Source organism: Choristoneura fumiferana, chromosome 3 (assembly GCF_025370935.1).
Source record: "Choristoneura fumiferana chromosome 3, NRCan_CFum_1, whole genome shotgun sequence".
NCBI lineage: Eukaryota > Metazoa > Arthropoda > Insecta > Lepidoptera > Tortricidae > Choristoneura > Choristoneura fumiferana.
In genome coordinates, this window is record NC_133474.1 from 16051549 (window position 1) to 16067481 (window position 15933).

General features: G+C 43.3%; 2 protein-coding genes across 3 annotated transcripts in view; one reads left to right on the plus strand and one right to left on the minus strand.

The window, feature by feature from the left end:
• Window positions 1-12720, plus strand: part of LOC141426757 (probable phosphorylase b kinase regulatory subunit beta) — a 29917-nt gene extending 17197 nt beyond the window's left edge. The window contains exons 16-21 of the mRNA XM_074085898.1: window positions 4011-4169; window positions 5022-5147; window positions 5729-5952; window positions 8153-8267; window positions 10082-10315; window positions 12116-12720. Of these exons, the coding sequence (XP_073941999.1) occupies window positions 4011-4169; window positions 5022-5147; window positions 5729-5952; window positions 8153-8267; window positions 10082-10315; window positions 12116-12277 (1020 nt within the window). The 3' untranslated portion in view covers window positions 12278-12720. The remainder of the gene's footprint in view (window positions 1-4010; window positions 4170-5021; window positions 5148-5728; window positions 5953-8152; window positions 8268-10081; window positions 10316-12115) is intronic.
• A 1691-nt stretch (window positions 12721-14411) lies between these two features.
• LOC141426760 (dnaJ homolog shv-like) overlaps window positions 14412-15933 on the minus strand; it is an 11208-nt gene continuing 9686 nt past the window's right edge. Inside the window, exons 4-5 of one of the 2 annotated variants that reach the window (XR_012451256.1) lie at window positions 14896-15107; window positions 14412-14610 (exon numbers count right to left, since the gene is read on the minus strand). Coding sequence is in view for 1 of the 2 variants with exons in the window: in XM_074085906.1 (XP_073942007.1) it covers window positions 14555-14610 (56 nt within the window). In the remaining variant the exon portion in view is untranslated. The remainder of the gene's footprint in view (window positions 14611-14895; window positions 15108-15933) is intronic. The other variant, XM_074085906.1, reaches the window with a different exon arrangement.

The following is a 15933-nucleotide window of genomic DNA, read 5'->3' on the forward strand; positions in this document are numbered from 1 at the left end:
ATTCACTTGAACGCTAATTTCAGTAAACTACGGATAAATTCGAACACTTTCCATAATTTCTATGAAACAGAAGTACATAGGTCGAACAATTTTTTGATATTTTGTAGATTTTGAGTGTTGAAAGCTAATGTTATCGTAAACATTGCTAAATATTCATGCATTATTGTGTATGACCAGAATTAGGATGTGGGTTGACATTATCCCATGGCCTTATTAGAGTTTAACTGTGTGGGAGCTATTTTTCCCATGGCCCGGTAAATTGTCTTGTCATGTCATAAAAACTCACGTAAGTAATAAAACAGTTTTTGTGTTCAACCTAGAACGAATTCATGTACCAAAGAGACCCAAAATCTAATCGGGCCATGGGAAGAATAGTTCCCACACAGCCAGGCAATGTGATAGAGTCATCCCACATCCTAATTCTAGTCCTATCACAAGGACGCAGGAGTATTTAGCAAAATATATGATTATATTACCTTACAATCATTAAAATCATGAAAATAACAAAAAATGGTTCGATATATCTGCTTGTGTTTTTCTTAAATTCAGTAGTGTTCGAATTTGTAAACAAACCACTAACATCACTGGTCAAGTGGATTTAAAGGGCTGCTAAAGATATATTATTGGATTTTAAAGCGTGTCATGAATGAAGATCATAAAATAATGTTTTCAGTGATTGATATAATGTTTCGTAGGAGATTTGGAGTTAAACCTTGACTATTATAACCGATATAAGATGTGGGTGGAATATATCCCTTGGCCTGATCAAGAATATAATAAGACAAAATCTAGTATGACAGTTCATTACTTAGACAGGCGATGGGATCACCGTAACTCACATATTTATTTCTGGTTTAAAGGAAGGTCTCCGATTTATGAAAATAAATACATTTTTTACAAGGCGTTCAATACGGTTGCAACATCATATAAAGTACGTATTAAGACACGTACGCTGGTTCTTCGGGGCCTGGTAAAGGGTTAATTGAAAGTGTACTTACCTTACTTTAAAAGTAAGTTCAGTCGTTATTCAGATAAATATTGACCTTTGAAATGTCAATGTAGGGGGTTTTTCAACTTTTTAAAGGTAATTTCTGGTAATTTTTAGGTTACCTATACCTATCTGTCAGAAAAGCCTAAATTGCCGGGTCCCCAGTGAGCTAGCTGCCACGCGAGGGAGCCATTTTCTGTGCGATTAAAAACCACGTGAGGCGACCGCCTCAGTGGGGACTTGACGGTGAAGCCCCCTCAGCACGGTAGGCAGCGCTAGCTCGCGCCGCAGCAGCACGCCGCTAGCGGCTAGGCCCCCTCAGCACGGTAGGCAGCGCTAGCTCGCGCCGCAGCAGCACGCCGCTAGCGGCTAGCCCCCTCAGCACGGTAGGCAGCGCTAGCTCGCGCCGCAGCAGCACGCCGCTAGCGGCTAGCCCCCTCAGCACGGTAGGCAGCGCTAGCTCGCGCCGCAGCAGCACGCCGCTAGCGGCAGGCCCCCTCAGCACGGTAGGCAGCGCTAGCTCGCGCCGCAGCAGCACGCCGCTAGCGGCTAGCCCCCTCAGCACGGTAGGCAGCGCTAGCTCGCGCCGCAGCAGCACGCCGCTAGCGGCTAGCCCCCTCAGCACGGTAGGCAGCGCTAGCTCGCGCCGCAGCAGCACGCCGCTAGCGGCTAGCCCCCTCAGCACGGTAGGCAGCGCTAGCTCGCGCCGCAGCAGCACGCCGCTAGCGGCTAGCCCCCTCAGCACGGTAGGCAGCGCTAGCTCGCGCCGCAGCAGCACGCCGCTAGCGGCTAGCCCCTCAGCACGGTAGGCAGCGCTAGCTCGCGCCGCAGCAGCACGCCGCTAGCGGCAGGCCCCTCAGCACGGTAGGCAGCGCTAGCTCGCGCCGCAGCAGCACGCCGCTAGCGGCTAGCCCCCTCAGCACGGTAGGCAGCGCTAGCTCGCGCCGCAGCAGCACGCCGCTAGCGGCTAGCCCCCTCAGCACGGTAGGCAGCGCTAGCTCGCGCCGCAGCAGCACGCCGCTAGCGGCTAGCCCCCTCAGCACGGTAGGCAGCGCTAGCTCGCGCCGCAGCAGCACGCCGCTAGCGGCTAGCCCCTCAGCACGGTAGGCAGCGCTAGCTCGCGCCGCAGCAGCACGCCGCTAGCGGCTAGCCCCCTCAGCACGGTAGGCAGCGCTAGCTCGCGCCGCAGCAGCACGCCGCTAGCGGCTAGCCCCCTCAGCACGGTAGGCAGCGCTAGCTCGCGCCGCAGCAGCACGCCGCTAGCGGCTAGCCCCCTCAGCACGGTAGGCAGCGCTAGCTCGCGCCGCAGCAGCACGCCGCTAGCGGCTAGCCCCCTCAGCACGGTAGGCAGCGCTAGCTCGCGCCGCAGCAGCACGCCGCTAGCGGCTAGCCCCCTCAGCACGGTAGGCAGCGCTAGCTCGCGCCGCAGCAGCACGCCGCTAGCGGCTAGCCCCCTCAGCACGGTAGGCAGCGCTAGCTCGCGCCGCAGCAGCACGCCGCTAGCGGCTAGCCCCCTCAGCACGGTAGGCAGCGCTAGCTCGCGCCGCAGCAGCACGCCGCTAGCGGCTAGCCCCCTCAGCACGGTAGGCAGCGCTAGCTCGCGCCGCAGCAGCACGCCGCTAGCGGCAGGCCCCTCAGCACGGTAGGCAGCGCTAGCTCGCGCCGCAGCAGCACGCCGCTAGCGGCTAGCCCCCTCAGCACGGTAGGCAGCGCTAGCTCGCGCCGCAGCAGCACGCCGCTAGCGGCTAGCCCCCTCAGCACGGTAGGCAGCGCTAGCTCGCGCCGCAGCAGCACGCCGCTAGCGGCTAGCCCCCTCAGCACGGTAGGCAGCGCTAGCTCGCGCCGCAGCAGCACGCCGCTAGCGGCTAGCCCCCTCAGCACGGTAGGCAGCGCTAGCTCGCGCCGCAGCAGCACGCCGCTAGCGGCAGGCCCCCTCAGCACGGTAGGCAGCGCTAGCTCGCGCCGCAGCAGCACGCCGCTAGCGGCTAGCCCCCTCAGCACGGTAGGCAGCGCTAGCTCGCGCCGCAGCAGCACGCCGCTAGCGGCTAGCCCCCTCAGCACGGTAGGCAGCGCTAGCTCGCGCCGCAGCAGCACGCCGCTAGCGGCTAGCCCCCTCAGCACGGTAGGCAGCGCTAGCTCGCGCCGCAGCAGCACGCCGCTAGCGGCTAGCCCCCTCAGCACGGTAGGCAGCGCTAGCTCGCGCCGCAGCAGCACGCCGCTAGCGGCTAGCCCCTCAGCACGGTAGGCAGCGCTAGCTCGCGCCGCAGCAGCACGCCGCTAGCGGCTAGCCCCTCAGCACGGTAGGCAGCGCTAGCTCGCGCCGCAGCAGCACGCCGCTAGCGCTAGCCCCTCAGCACGGTAGGCAGCGCTAGCTCGCGCCGCAGCAGCACGCCGCTAGCGGCTAGCCCCTCAGCACGCAAGCAGCAGCAGCTCAAGGCGCTACCTACTCTGAAATTTACCCAATGGACGCCTATTTATTTCTTTTTTATGTATGACCACGCATAACTTTTTACAGTGTAATCCGATTTTGATAGTTCTTTTTTTATTGGAAAGCGTTAACCCCGAGGGTAGTCCCATTTAGGAATAAAAATTCTTACCTCTAAGGGTAGGAAAACAGGGGATGATTGATTAATCAATCACTGATTGTAATGCATGACCAGGCATAACTTTTTACAGAGTAGTCCGATTTTGATAATTATTTTTATTGGATAGGGTATACCTTGAAGTTGGTACTATATAAATTTGAAAAAAAAAAATACGCCAACGGTGGAAAAGAAGAAAAATCTTTTTAATAAAAAAATTAAACATTCGAAATAGTGATTGAAAAGGAGTGATTGAACCCAATATATAGTGTGTATGTAGATGAGGTAGAAATAGGCCCGCTCCTGCTGGCTCGTGCTGAGACTCCGACTTCAAACTAGTACCTAGATTAAGGTTAAATAAAAGAAGGTTTTTATCTTTTGCTTTTCAGTTTTTTCGGCGGTAATTTTTTTTTGTTAAAACTTTTTTATTTCCTTTCCAGGTGAACGGTACGACGGCCCTGGACGCTCTCAAGAGTCTGTACCACAGCGCGGGCGTGCTACGGCACTGGCGCGCCGTGCGTTACTGCTCCTCGCTGCTCAGCCACACCGTCGACTCCATCAGCCCCTTCATCACGACCGTGCTTGTCAACGGGAAACAGGTAATAACCCCCTGCCCTAAAGGTGGACATTACAGGTGACCGGTACGACGGCCTTGGACGCTCTAAAGAGTGGACCACAGCGCGGGCGTGCTGCATCCGGAATGTCCCCAATTTTCCCTTAAAATTGTATGTGCCCATTTCATAACGACCCATATAAACTGTATGAATAAAAAGTTAGGGACGCTTTTTTTCTTTGTCAAAATCAATAGTGCTCGTGATTTTGGGTAAGAAGAACTCAAAATTACCTAGTTCTGAACGAAATTTTTTTTAGCGCCATATAAAGTGAAAATGCCCAAATATCCAGTGTTAGCAGAGCTCTGCTTCTGCGAATAAAATAATGTACGAAGTGTCAAAGTGAAGTTTCAAAGAAAAAGTCTGATTTATTTCCGTCATCATTAAGAGCGTGCAAACAAAAAGTTGAAATTTACCACGAGCTTTGCGGTGAAGGAAAACATCGTGAGGAAACCTGCACAAACCTGCGAAGCAATTCAATGGTGCGTGTGAAGTTCCCAATCCGCACTGGGCCCGCGTGGGAACTATAGCCCAAGCCCTCTTGTTCTGAGAGGAGGCCTGTGCCCAGCAGTGGGACGTATATAGGCTGGGATGATGATGATGATGAAACAAAAAGTTGGCCATTCAGTGGTTTTGAGGTTTTTACGTTTTTCAGGAAAAACTAATGTAACGTATGGATAAACTCTTACTCTGATGCATAACTGTAATATTCAATTTATTTACATCAGCAATTTTTTTTTTACCAAATTATTTCGTTTGTGAGGCTTTACAAAAATTTCACAACTTACTGACACCAATCACCAAGATTTAATATCATAGTTTTAAAATTTTTGCTTCCAGCTGACAGTGGGTGTGATCGGACAAAAGGAGACTGTTTTCGACAAGCCGATGACTCCGAGTGAAATTCAGTCCGTGATGTATTCCACCATTCAGCCGTATGACGTCATCGGTGCTGTATTACAACAGGTTTTGACATACACGTTTTACTGATTTCTGCTACATGCTATGGCAGAATCATTTTACGATGCTTCCTGTGACATTTGCAATGATAGTTCTTATAGATATAAAAAAACGATATATTATTTGATATGTCATAGGAATCATCATAAAGTGACTATCATATCAGACTGATACTGACATCTTTCCCCATTGATTACATTCGATGTGTTTAGTTTCGTGAGCTTTAAAAATCAATTCCTTATAAGAAAATTAATAGCATGGAACTGACTGAAATGAAATGAAATTATTCGTTTGATTGACTTTGAACTCAAGACCAAACAAAATTGATCCTAAGGCGGCTGCCTGTAGTCAGTACTCAGCGAATGATGCTAGATATATAGGTTGATTTGTTATTGAATTACCTAAAAGTATTTTTTTTAAATAGCCTATACTGTGTCCAACTGCTGGGCAAAGGCCTCGCCTCTCTGCTTCCACTCGTCTCTGGCTTCGGCAAAAGGTCGTCGAATCGTCCTGCCACCTCCTTTACTCCTACAAGTCATTTGCACCAAATAAGATAGTATTCGACTGTTCGATGTCGCCTGTTACAGGAGATAGTGTTATACTGCGGCCGACTGATCGGCACGAGCCCGGAGATGTTCCGCGGCATCCTGAAGATCCGCGTGGGCTGGGTGTTGGAGGCCATCCGCTTGTACTTGGCGCTGTTCCCGGGGGAGGTCCGCGCCGGCGCGCCGCTCGAGAGCCTGTCGCCGTACCGGCTGCGCTCGCTGCTGCAGAGCGTGCTCACCGTGTCCGACTGGGCTGACGCCCAGGGGTATGACTACCCACTTTTTCTTTTTCTTCATCTAATTTGATCTACCCATATGCTGAGTAAAGGTCTCTTCCGTTTTAGATCATTTTGTGCCGTCTTCCGCATCCAATGGGCGATGGATGAAACTTTTATAAGTGGCTGATTTTTTTTATCGGCAGGAATTAATATATTTGTCTATGTCTATGTCTAATACGGTTTTTGTCTTGGTCCTAATAAAGGAACGAAAAAAACATAACGTCAATTTCAAATTGTTAACATATGCGTACGTTTGATAAGTTCTCGTATGTTTTTGGATATAATCTCGTGTGTTTTACTATTAGAGCACCCAAAACATGTTTCATTGCGACATGCACTAATACCAATGTTAAAAAACCTGCTCTGAAATTGTATTAGAAAATAACTCCAAAAAGGTCGAAAGAATATAAAACTGTCCTAAACGCCAACTTCTTGTCATTTAAACATAAGTTATTTTTATTTAATTCTATGAAATAACCAAGGGCGTCTTAATAAAACCCATATTGTAAAAAAATAGGTAAACATTATTTGGGTACCTCTCCAAATTATATTTATGTTAATGTATGTAAGACTTGATTGATTGTAACTATGTTAAAGTGTATTTATTACAGGAGGAAGAGTATATAGAAAACTATGAGCAGTATCTTTCTCGTGCTAAACCAAGGCTTAAATTGAATGCCACTTTACAAAATATACCGCAAATAGTAAGTTTTAATCCATTTTGCAATTTAAAAAGTCTAGCTCTATTGATTTAGGTTGTGCTTTACCTGTCAGTAACATTACTGTTTTAATAAGTTTTTGGTAAAAACATATTTTGAATACAAGCTGACTGTACTTTTTGTCGACTTTATTTGCATTGTCACCCAAACTACATTTGCATACCAATTTCAAAATCAAATTCGGTATAGGTACAGATAGTTTAAGTCCCAGGGAAGGATAGCTTTTATCCCGGAAATTTGCATAGTTCCCGCGGGATAGCAACAAACAAATTCTACGCAGACGAAGTCGTGGGCAACAGGCTAGTTGCTATTAGGTAACTAAATATTTTTATTAGATTTTTTATTTACATATTCGTACAATTTATATTCATGTATTATTTATCACTATTTGAAAGACTTAATTTATACTCTTCAAAATTTCCCAAACCATTGTTATATTCATATGCGTGTTTGGCATATTTGTAGCGTTCACTCATACAAATTTAACATTATCATTTCAGCAGATTTCATAGTCCAATTTCAGTTCCATAGGCTGTCGTACTCGTCGTAGTACATTGTTGTTGAGGCAGAAAAGTAAGCACTAAGTATTGCTATTGCATCTATATGAACGAGTTAGTTTGAATAATTCGAGTTCGATAATACGAGTTCATCTATTGCACTTTTTGCCGAGACTAAGTGGCTGTTTCACCATCCATTGGTTAGTGTTAACAGACGGTTAGGTGTGATGACGTCTCTATTTGTTTTGTTCGAATAGACGGAGACGGCATCACATTTAACCGTCGGTTAACGCTAATCAATGGATGGTGAAACAGCCCCTAAACATTGTGCTTTTCACAACCACTGCGAGGAAATATTTTTTTTATCACAAAATAAACCAACAATTCAAAGACTGCGTTGCTCCCGCTGTGTGTGTGTGTGTGTGCGTGCGTGCGTGCGTGCGTGCGTGCGTGCGCGCGCGCGCGCGTGTGCGTGTGCGTGTGTGTGTATGTGTTTTTGTGTGTGTGTGTGCGTTCTTTACCGGCCCGGATAATACCGACATGGAAATACTAACCCGATTTTTCTTGTACACGCCCATACAAACTCAGGTCAGTTTGACACGAGTTTGTATGCGCGTGCGCGTACACGAATAGTCGGGTCTGTATTTCCATGTTGATATTAACCGGGCTGTTACATTGTTGTCGTGTTTTGCGAGCCATAAATGAGTCAACTGTTAAATGTACATATATAGGCAGTTTTGGGTACTGGATTTAGGCTATCTATGGCCACATTTTCGAGCAGTGTCGTGAAAAATCAATTTAGCCTTGGTTTAGCTCGAGAAATATACTGCTCATAGTCACGAATCTATTACTTAAATATATATAGTAAAAATGAGTCAACGCATTCCATCAAGCTAAGCACAGTAAAAAGCTAATTAAATTAACTAATCTGTGTCATTTATTTAAGTATATTGATTTACTTATATCGCACAGGCTGACACCGTTGCAGCGGCGTCAACTCGAGGGGTGCCTCTGCCGCGTCCCGAAAAACTTTTACATACATGTATGGGATATACTGTTGCGCACGCCTAAAGGGATAATATTCCATGTAAGTATTCGTTTTTGTATCCAATATAGCGGTTGCAATGAGGGCTATCGCGTATGAATTCGCCACTAGAGGCGCTAGTGTAGCGTGTAGTCTCCGAAATGTCAAATCTCATAGTTTTTGGGTGAGCTACGCGGGTTTATTTATAATTAGAATAATTTTGTGAATATTTTGCAATATCTGAAATTAATTATGGCAAATATGCGTTCCGGGGCAATGAATGTCTGTGTTTTGAGACAGTTTTGTCTTTCGGAAACCTTCGTCCTCCCTTTTTTCCGAACAAAACGGGGACTATGCAACACTGTGGCATGCTCGATATTTTTATGGTACGGTTTTAAGGTGTATTAAATATGATTTTAATCTAAACTTTGTTTTCACGCCTGTAATAACAGACTTTGAAAGCCATACTTAAAACCTCACGCAACAGTGCGCCATCTAGTGAGACAAAAAACGATAGCCCTCATTGCAAATAGGACCCATAAAATGTCTCGGTCTAGCAGTAGCGCGACTGGTCTTATCGGTCGAAGAGCAAGGGTCGATCAAGGAAGAAACCAATGGGGATCAACAAAAAAAAAGTCGGACTCGCGCATCGAGGGTTCCGTACAAATATTTTTAGTATATGATATTATTTTTTTAATTATTTTCTCAAATTTCCCGAAATTTAGCCTTTAAACGTTCGTAACTTTTTTATTAATGCATGTAAAAAAAATGTATTTAATGCTTGGTAATACATGCTTATTCAAAAAATAATAGTTTTTATTATAATTTATAGTTTCAAAGGGACGTATGAGGATTTTTATTCCAAAAAATTACTGATTTTGTGTGAAAAATCCTACTTCGAAATTGAATTATTAAAAATCTAAAGACAGTTCATTTTTCTTAAATTACTTCTCAAGCTTATGACCTTTTCTAACGATATGCTACCTACACATTGATAAAAAAATAAATCTGATTCAAATTACGGGGACATTCCGTCACCATTGAAGGAAGAAAGAGAAGTTCAAAAGCACCTGGATAATTGGAGAAGCGGTCCGATGCCTTGGCCCGCACGGTCTCCAGACCTAACGCCCTTAGATTTTTATGTATTTGGACGTGCGAAAGAGTTAGTTTATGTTACGGAGGTGGTAAAGTAAGAAAGCCCGACATGCATTAGGAACAGGGGAGAGCATTTCGAAAATAATAATAATTGTAAACTAGAATACAGTTAAATATGAAATTAAGTTCAATTTGTCTAACCATTAATAAATACGATCATAAAAATAAAGTTGCCTTACTTGCTGACTCCGAACAATTTCCGCCCTTTTGACGGAATATCCCCGAAATTTGACTCAGATTTATTTTTTTATCAATGTGTAGCTATTGTTAGAAAGGTCATAAGCTAGAGAAGTAATTTAAAAAAATGAGCGGCTCTTTTGCCTTTGGTTTTTTAATAATTTAATTTCGAAGTAGGATTTTTTTCACAAAATCAATAATATAATTTTGGAATAAAAGTCCTTGTAAGTCCTTTTGAGACTATCAATTATAATAAACACTATTATTATTTGTACAAGCATGTATTACCGAGTATTGAATACAAAAAAAATTACATACATTAATAAAAAACTTACGAACGTTTAAAGGTGGGATTTCGGGCAATTTGGAAAACACTTTTAAAAAATCATATCTCCAAAACCGTGACCCTTAGAACCCAAGGTCCAAGGGTGAAAAGAAAGCAAATAATCCTAAAAATATCCGAAAAAAATTTGACGTTCCATGTGCCGAACATCCTGCATATCCTCTGGTTCAGTGGCCTATAAGAGGAGGAATGTTACATTCAGGGGGAGTCGATCCCGGCGATGCCGACGCTGGTGAACATGTCGCGGTCGGAGCTGTCGTTCGCGCTGTTGGTGGAGGGCGCGCTGGTGCGCGCGCAGTCGGCCGCGCGCCGCCAGCTGTGCGTGGAGCTGCTGTGCGTGGTGGCCACCATCCTGCGCCGCAACCCCGAGCTCTGTCTGCAGCAGCCGCTCGACCTGGACCGCCTGCTGCACGACGCGCACTACACTTACGCTAAGGTACGCTCTGTCTCACTACTCATCCACCAAAGTACACTCTGTCCCACTGCACATTTGCTAAGCTACACTCTGTCTCACTTCACATCCGCCAAGGTACACCCAATCTCACTACACTAAGGGCCTATTTCACCACTTGTCGACTAACTTTAAGTGTCAGATAAAAGTAATGCAGTCTTTGTTTATTCGGACAAAACAAACAGAGACGGCATCACTGATATCTGTTACTTAAAGTTAGTCGACAAGTGGTGAAACAGGCCCTTACGCTAAGGTACATTCCGTCTCACTATACATTCGCTAAGGTACACTGTCTCACTACACATCCACCAAAGTACACTCTGTCTCAATACATATCCGCCAAGGTACACCCAATCTCACCACACTTCCGCTAAGGTATACTCTGTCTCACTACACGTCCGCCAAGTACACTCGGTCTCACCACACTTAAGCTAAGCTGTCTCACTACACACTCGCTAATGTACGCTCTGTGTCACTAAACATACACTAAGGTACACTCTGTCTCACTACACATACACTATGGTACACTCTGTCTCATTGCACACACGCCAAGCAAGATACATTACAGTCTGTCTTGATAAATGTACCGATGTATGTATAGCGAAACAGAATACTGTATATTTATTTATTTTTGCTTAATAATGCACGAATACGTGAATTTCACTATTAAATAGTTGACAGGTGGTCCCCCAAAAGGTTCCTTGTTTGGCCACGGTGCGCGCTGCGTTTGATTCGTGGTTCTCCCACCTCCTACTTTGCACCCAGCGAATACCTACATACATACATACGTTTGAGGTGTGGGAAACGTGGGTCAGAGAAAGAGAGAAAGGAAACACGTGTGTTCAATTAGAGCATCTGTGTAATACTGCTTCACATGACTTGTCTTACTCATCACTTAGCTAAGTAGGTATTGTAGTGGACAGTCGGTCCACTATTCTAATAATGCCCTATTTAAATTAAAAGCACTTCTTTAGGATATTTTCGTATGTATTTCAAATCAACTTCCTAGCTATATCTATATTGTCACACCTCATTTCGGGGGAAGCTGAGAAGAAAAATGTTATAACAATAATATTTTTCGTTAAACACAATAGTTTTTCTTACCTACTTTATCTAAATAAATGTAAGTTTAAGTAAAAAATCAATCAATTATGACAGTAATGAGAAAAGATTTTTATTATTATTATTATTTATTAAACAATACATAATATTTTGCTTTTTTTTACTAATTTTTTTTCAATTGCTGTGTATGAAACGCTTAGTTCTATTCTTATGAACTACTTCATGTTTATTATTTCTTAACACTACAACATTCGGTTCGTTATTTTCTACAACGAGATATGGTCCATCGTATAAACAGTCTAGTTTATTACCAGTTTCGTTTCGCACTAGGATTGTCTCATTTTTTGTATGTTACCAAATTTGTCTTTTTATCATATTCACTTCTTCTGTCACATTTTACTTTCACTAAATTATCTCTTGCGTCTTTTTGCGCCACTTGTAATCTATGTCTTAATTCTAAACTATAATTATCTACGTCATTTAAAGGTTCAACTATTGAACTTATTCTACTAGGGATTTTACATCGCTTTCCGAACACTATTTGCGTTGCGTGGGCGTATTTGGTTGCTGAATGGACTGTATCATTATATCAGAAGGGTAGTCAATGGCTCCAGGTTTCCGGATGCTTGTCACACTGTATGCGCAAAAATGAAGCTGTTCCAGGGTGGGTCATCAATTAGTCCTTGACCGTACGACTAACAAATAGTATGTTTGGTGGTGCAGGACAGCGGCGTGAGCGAGGTGAACGAGCCGCTGGCGTCGGCGCCGCCAGCCGTGAGCGTGGGCTACCTGGCGCGCGCCGTCGTCAACAGCGTGCTGCAAGCCGCGCCGCGCCGCCTCGCGCACCGCGCGCCCGCCGCGCACGACTCCTGCCTCGTCACCTAACACTAGCGCGTCCAATAAATGTGTCCTAGTGGGAGATTTCGTACAAGTTACCTGCTTTCTGAAGTATGCCGCGGCATCGAGTGGCGTGCGGATTGAGGTTGTGTAAAAACATGAACCCGTTCACCAGTTCATAAGAGTTCTCTTCCAGTCATCCTAAATACTAGGTTCTTTTGATGGCAATAATTACGGCTCTCCTATTTGAATGTGATATTTTATTTTATTAAGACGGATGCATAATTTGCTTCAAATATGCGTCCGAGTTGTGTAGACTATTATGAATTAATTCACTTGTTTAGTCATAGTTTTATTTTTGATTTATTTACAGATTTTAAGTGCCATTCTAGTAGAACTTTGTTAAGCAGGTAGATAAAGATATTGATATTGAATTTAAAAGATATGGACATTAGGAAAACATCATAAAAATAAAGATATCCATGAAAATGTTTTATTCTTTGTATCCTTATCCTTTGTAAGTGTTGTACTGTTGACTTTCCTTATACTATACAGGGATCTTCTATACAAAAGTAAACTCGGTCCGAGACCTTGGGGTACAGTTGGATCAAAGACTTACTCTGGGCGAGCACATAGACATTATAAGTAATAAGGCATATAAGAGTTTCGGTTTCGTCATGAGAGTTTGTCAGCCCATGCATCTTGCATGCATAAAGAATGTTTTTTGTGCATATGTCCGCAGCGCACTTAAATATGCCAGTTGCGTTTGGTCCCCCATGTGAAATGTAACACCATCTTTTTGCAAGCTTGATCTCTTTTTACAGCAGAAAACTGAACAAGTCGGCATTTTTAGCACTGCAGCGTTCACTCGCGGGACTCGATTCGGTCTAGTTTGAAATCCGAGCGCGCCTTGTTTTATAAAATTCGTATGCCCAGTTGGGCCTGTACTTTGACAGAGGGGAATGCGGCGAATGGCTTCTCCCTTCCGTAGGAAGCCCGCGTTGCTCTAAGCTTTTAACGAACCAACTACGCCCAGAACTCAATTACTAACTAGGGTTGTACGCTAAGTCCTTTCAAGATGTGGACCCCTTTGCCACATCAAGAATAAATTCAAATTTTCAATTGTGAAAAGTATTCCCTGGTAACATACAAACACGCACACACACATTTTATTATTGTTCGTTATTTCCTATTAAGTTCCTTTTTTTTCTTATTGTTGTAGGTACGTTTTCTCCTACTCAGTTTTTATAGTTGTATTATTGGAGTTCTGTTATTGGCCTTAAGATTCACTCTGTAAACTATGGTAACGCTGTACCTAGAACACCTCAATAAATAAATAAATCCTTAATTCTCATGTTTGGTAAGGCTCTGAAGCGTTTCAACCGCCGTATCCTGTGTTTTACTAAAATAAGACTAGTAATTATATTCGTCAACAAAATATCACCACCACCGCGGGTCGCATAACTGTAATTGATTTTAGTTCATGGACGTAATCCTTCGATTTCGTAACACACGGGATACTACGGTCAAAACGCTTCAAAGCTCCACCCAGTTACGTAATATTCATTTTGATCACTGGTTTATTTTTGCGCTCTGCGTCAATCCAGCCGTTTTCTGAATACTATTTGTATTATGGTTAACATTATTTATTAATTGATTGAGTATGCATTTTGTGTTAAGTAATCAGGGTGGCCGCTTTCTGAAAAGTCAGGGAAAAGTTAGGGAAGCCCAAGGTGGTCAGGGAAAGTCGGGGACAATTGCTAGAAATCCAAAAAGTCAGGGAAAATACTCGTGATTTCCCAAAACTTAGCTCGATATTTTGTCACCAGTCGTTTCAGTTCTGGGCGACGTATTAAATAGTGGTATTTAAAAAAACAAACAACGAAAAAGTGAGCACATTCGGTGTGCAGTGAATTCCCATCATTGGGTCTAGCTTAGTATCTCGGGCAGTAAAAAAAAAACATATAACCTGCTTTGAAATGTTCATGATTGTTCAGGGAAATTTAGATTAGAAATGTGGTCAAGGAAAAGTCAGGGATTTATTTTTAGATTTCTAGTGGACACCCTAGTAATACGCCATGCCTATTGCCAAGATCAATAAATGTTATGTATTTTTTGTTATTTGTTCTTTTTTCATACCCTTCACAATATACATTATAATAATGAAAGAAAAATCTTCTTTTATTGTTATCAAGTTTAATTTTACAAAAACAATCACAATATTCTTGCCATCCACATATCACTGACTTTACTCAAACAAGACTTTGTTCACACCATTGCATTCAATTCTACTATTTCAATAAATTAAATCTGCAATTATGACTACTAAAGTCCATTATACACTTTGTTATTTGGTGACTGCTGGAGTATCTTCCGAAGAGCTGAAACAAAATAGCCATTTAAAAATTTCGTCTTTAATGTTTATAGCAAAAATTTTAAAATGCTTGCTGATATTTAAAATTTTAACTCTGTGCAGCACGATTTACTGCCGCAGAAAGAAGTAAATTAACTGTAATTAATAAACTTGTTAAATTTGTGCTAAATCGTATGAAAATCGTCACTAATCTGATATTATTAAGCTTCCCCACTGGTCTAGTTAATAAGAGGTCCTTCTTGTGTGATATGGATATGATAAGTCACTTGTTCTATGCATGGTAGCTACATACCTTCTTTTTCCTGATCACTGAAGTCTTGTTTGGGAAAGTCAATGTCGAAGGTGATGTACAGGTTCCCATGTAGGTTGTTGTTTTCGAAGTTAGGCATTCCCTCGCCCTTCTTGCGCACGCGCGCGCCCGCCCACGTCACCTTGTCGCGCGTCACAGGACACCGTGTGCCCGTCCAGGTGTTTCAGCTCCAGTGTGAACCCGGTCAGAGCATCCTGGAATAACATAGGTAAGCTAAGTAACTGATGCTTCATGCAAAACTCAACATTGACGACCAAGAGTAGCATATCTATTATATTGTATCTATTAAAGTACCTATATTAATTTTAAAAGTTACAGGTCATAATTATAATAACCATACTCAATACATGTAACAGGCTGGGACTGGGATAACCAAAATTGTTGCTAATGCAATTAAAAACAGTAATTCCTTCCAATGTTGTACTCGTCATACAAGGTTGGAAGTGAAAAAAGTTGTCCCTCATTTTGATGCTTACTGTACGTACAATTAGGTATTATACACTGAACTGGTCATGAGAAACTAATTTAGTAAGATTGCATACGATTTGTCAACCAATTTATTTCATATAAACCTTCACCTGACCATCACAAAAACAGCAAAAAAAGAATTAACCAAATAGGTACAGCAGTGCTGAAGTGATGCGCGAATTCATCTTATTTATATGTATAAGTATTTGCATCCAAATAAAATGTTTTACCATAATAACCTGCCACTGCAAAACTATTTGTTCGAAAATAATTAGTGCTTTAAAAGTAGTTTGGTGTTCTATACATTATGTATATATTCTGCATGACGATAAAGATAAAATCACTATTCAGTCATTATCAGGGTCATGGTGGAGCAGCTAATGGAAGTAGGTTTTTTTATATAAGAGGAGGAAAACGAGCATGCGGGTCACCTGATGGGAAGCAATCACCGCCGCCCATGGACACCTGTCAACACGACAGTACGGACGGACGGTAGTGTGCGAAATTCGAGGACTATAAAAACCATATAAGTTTTGGTTAGTTTTCATTAGG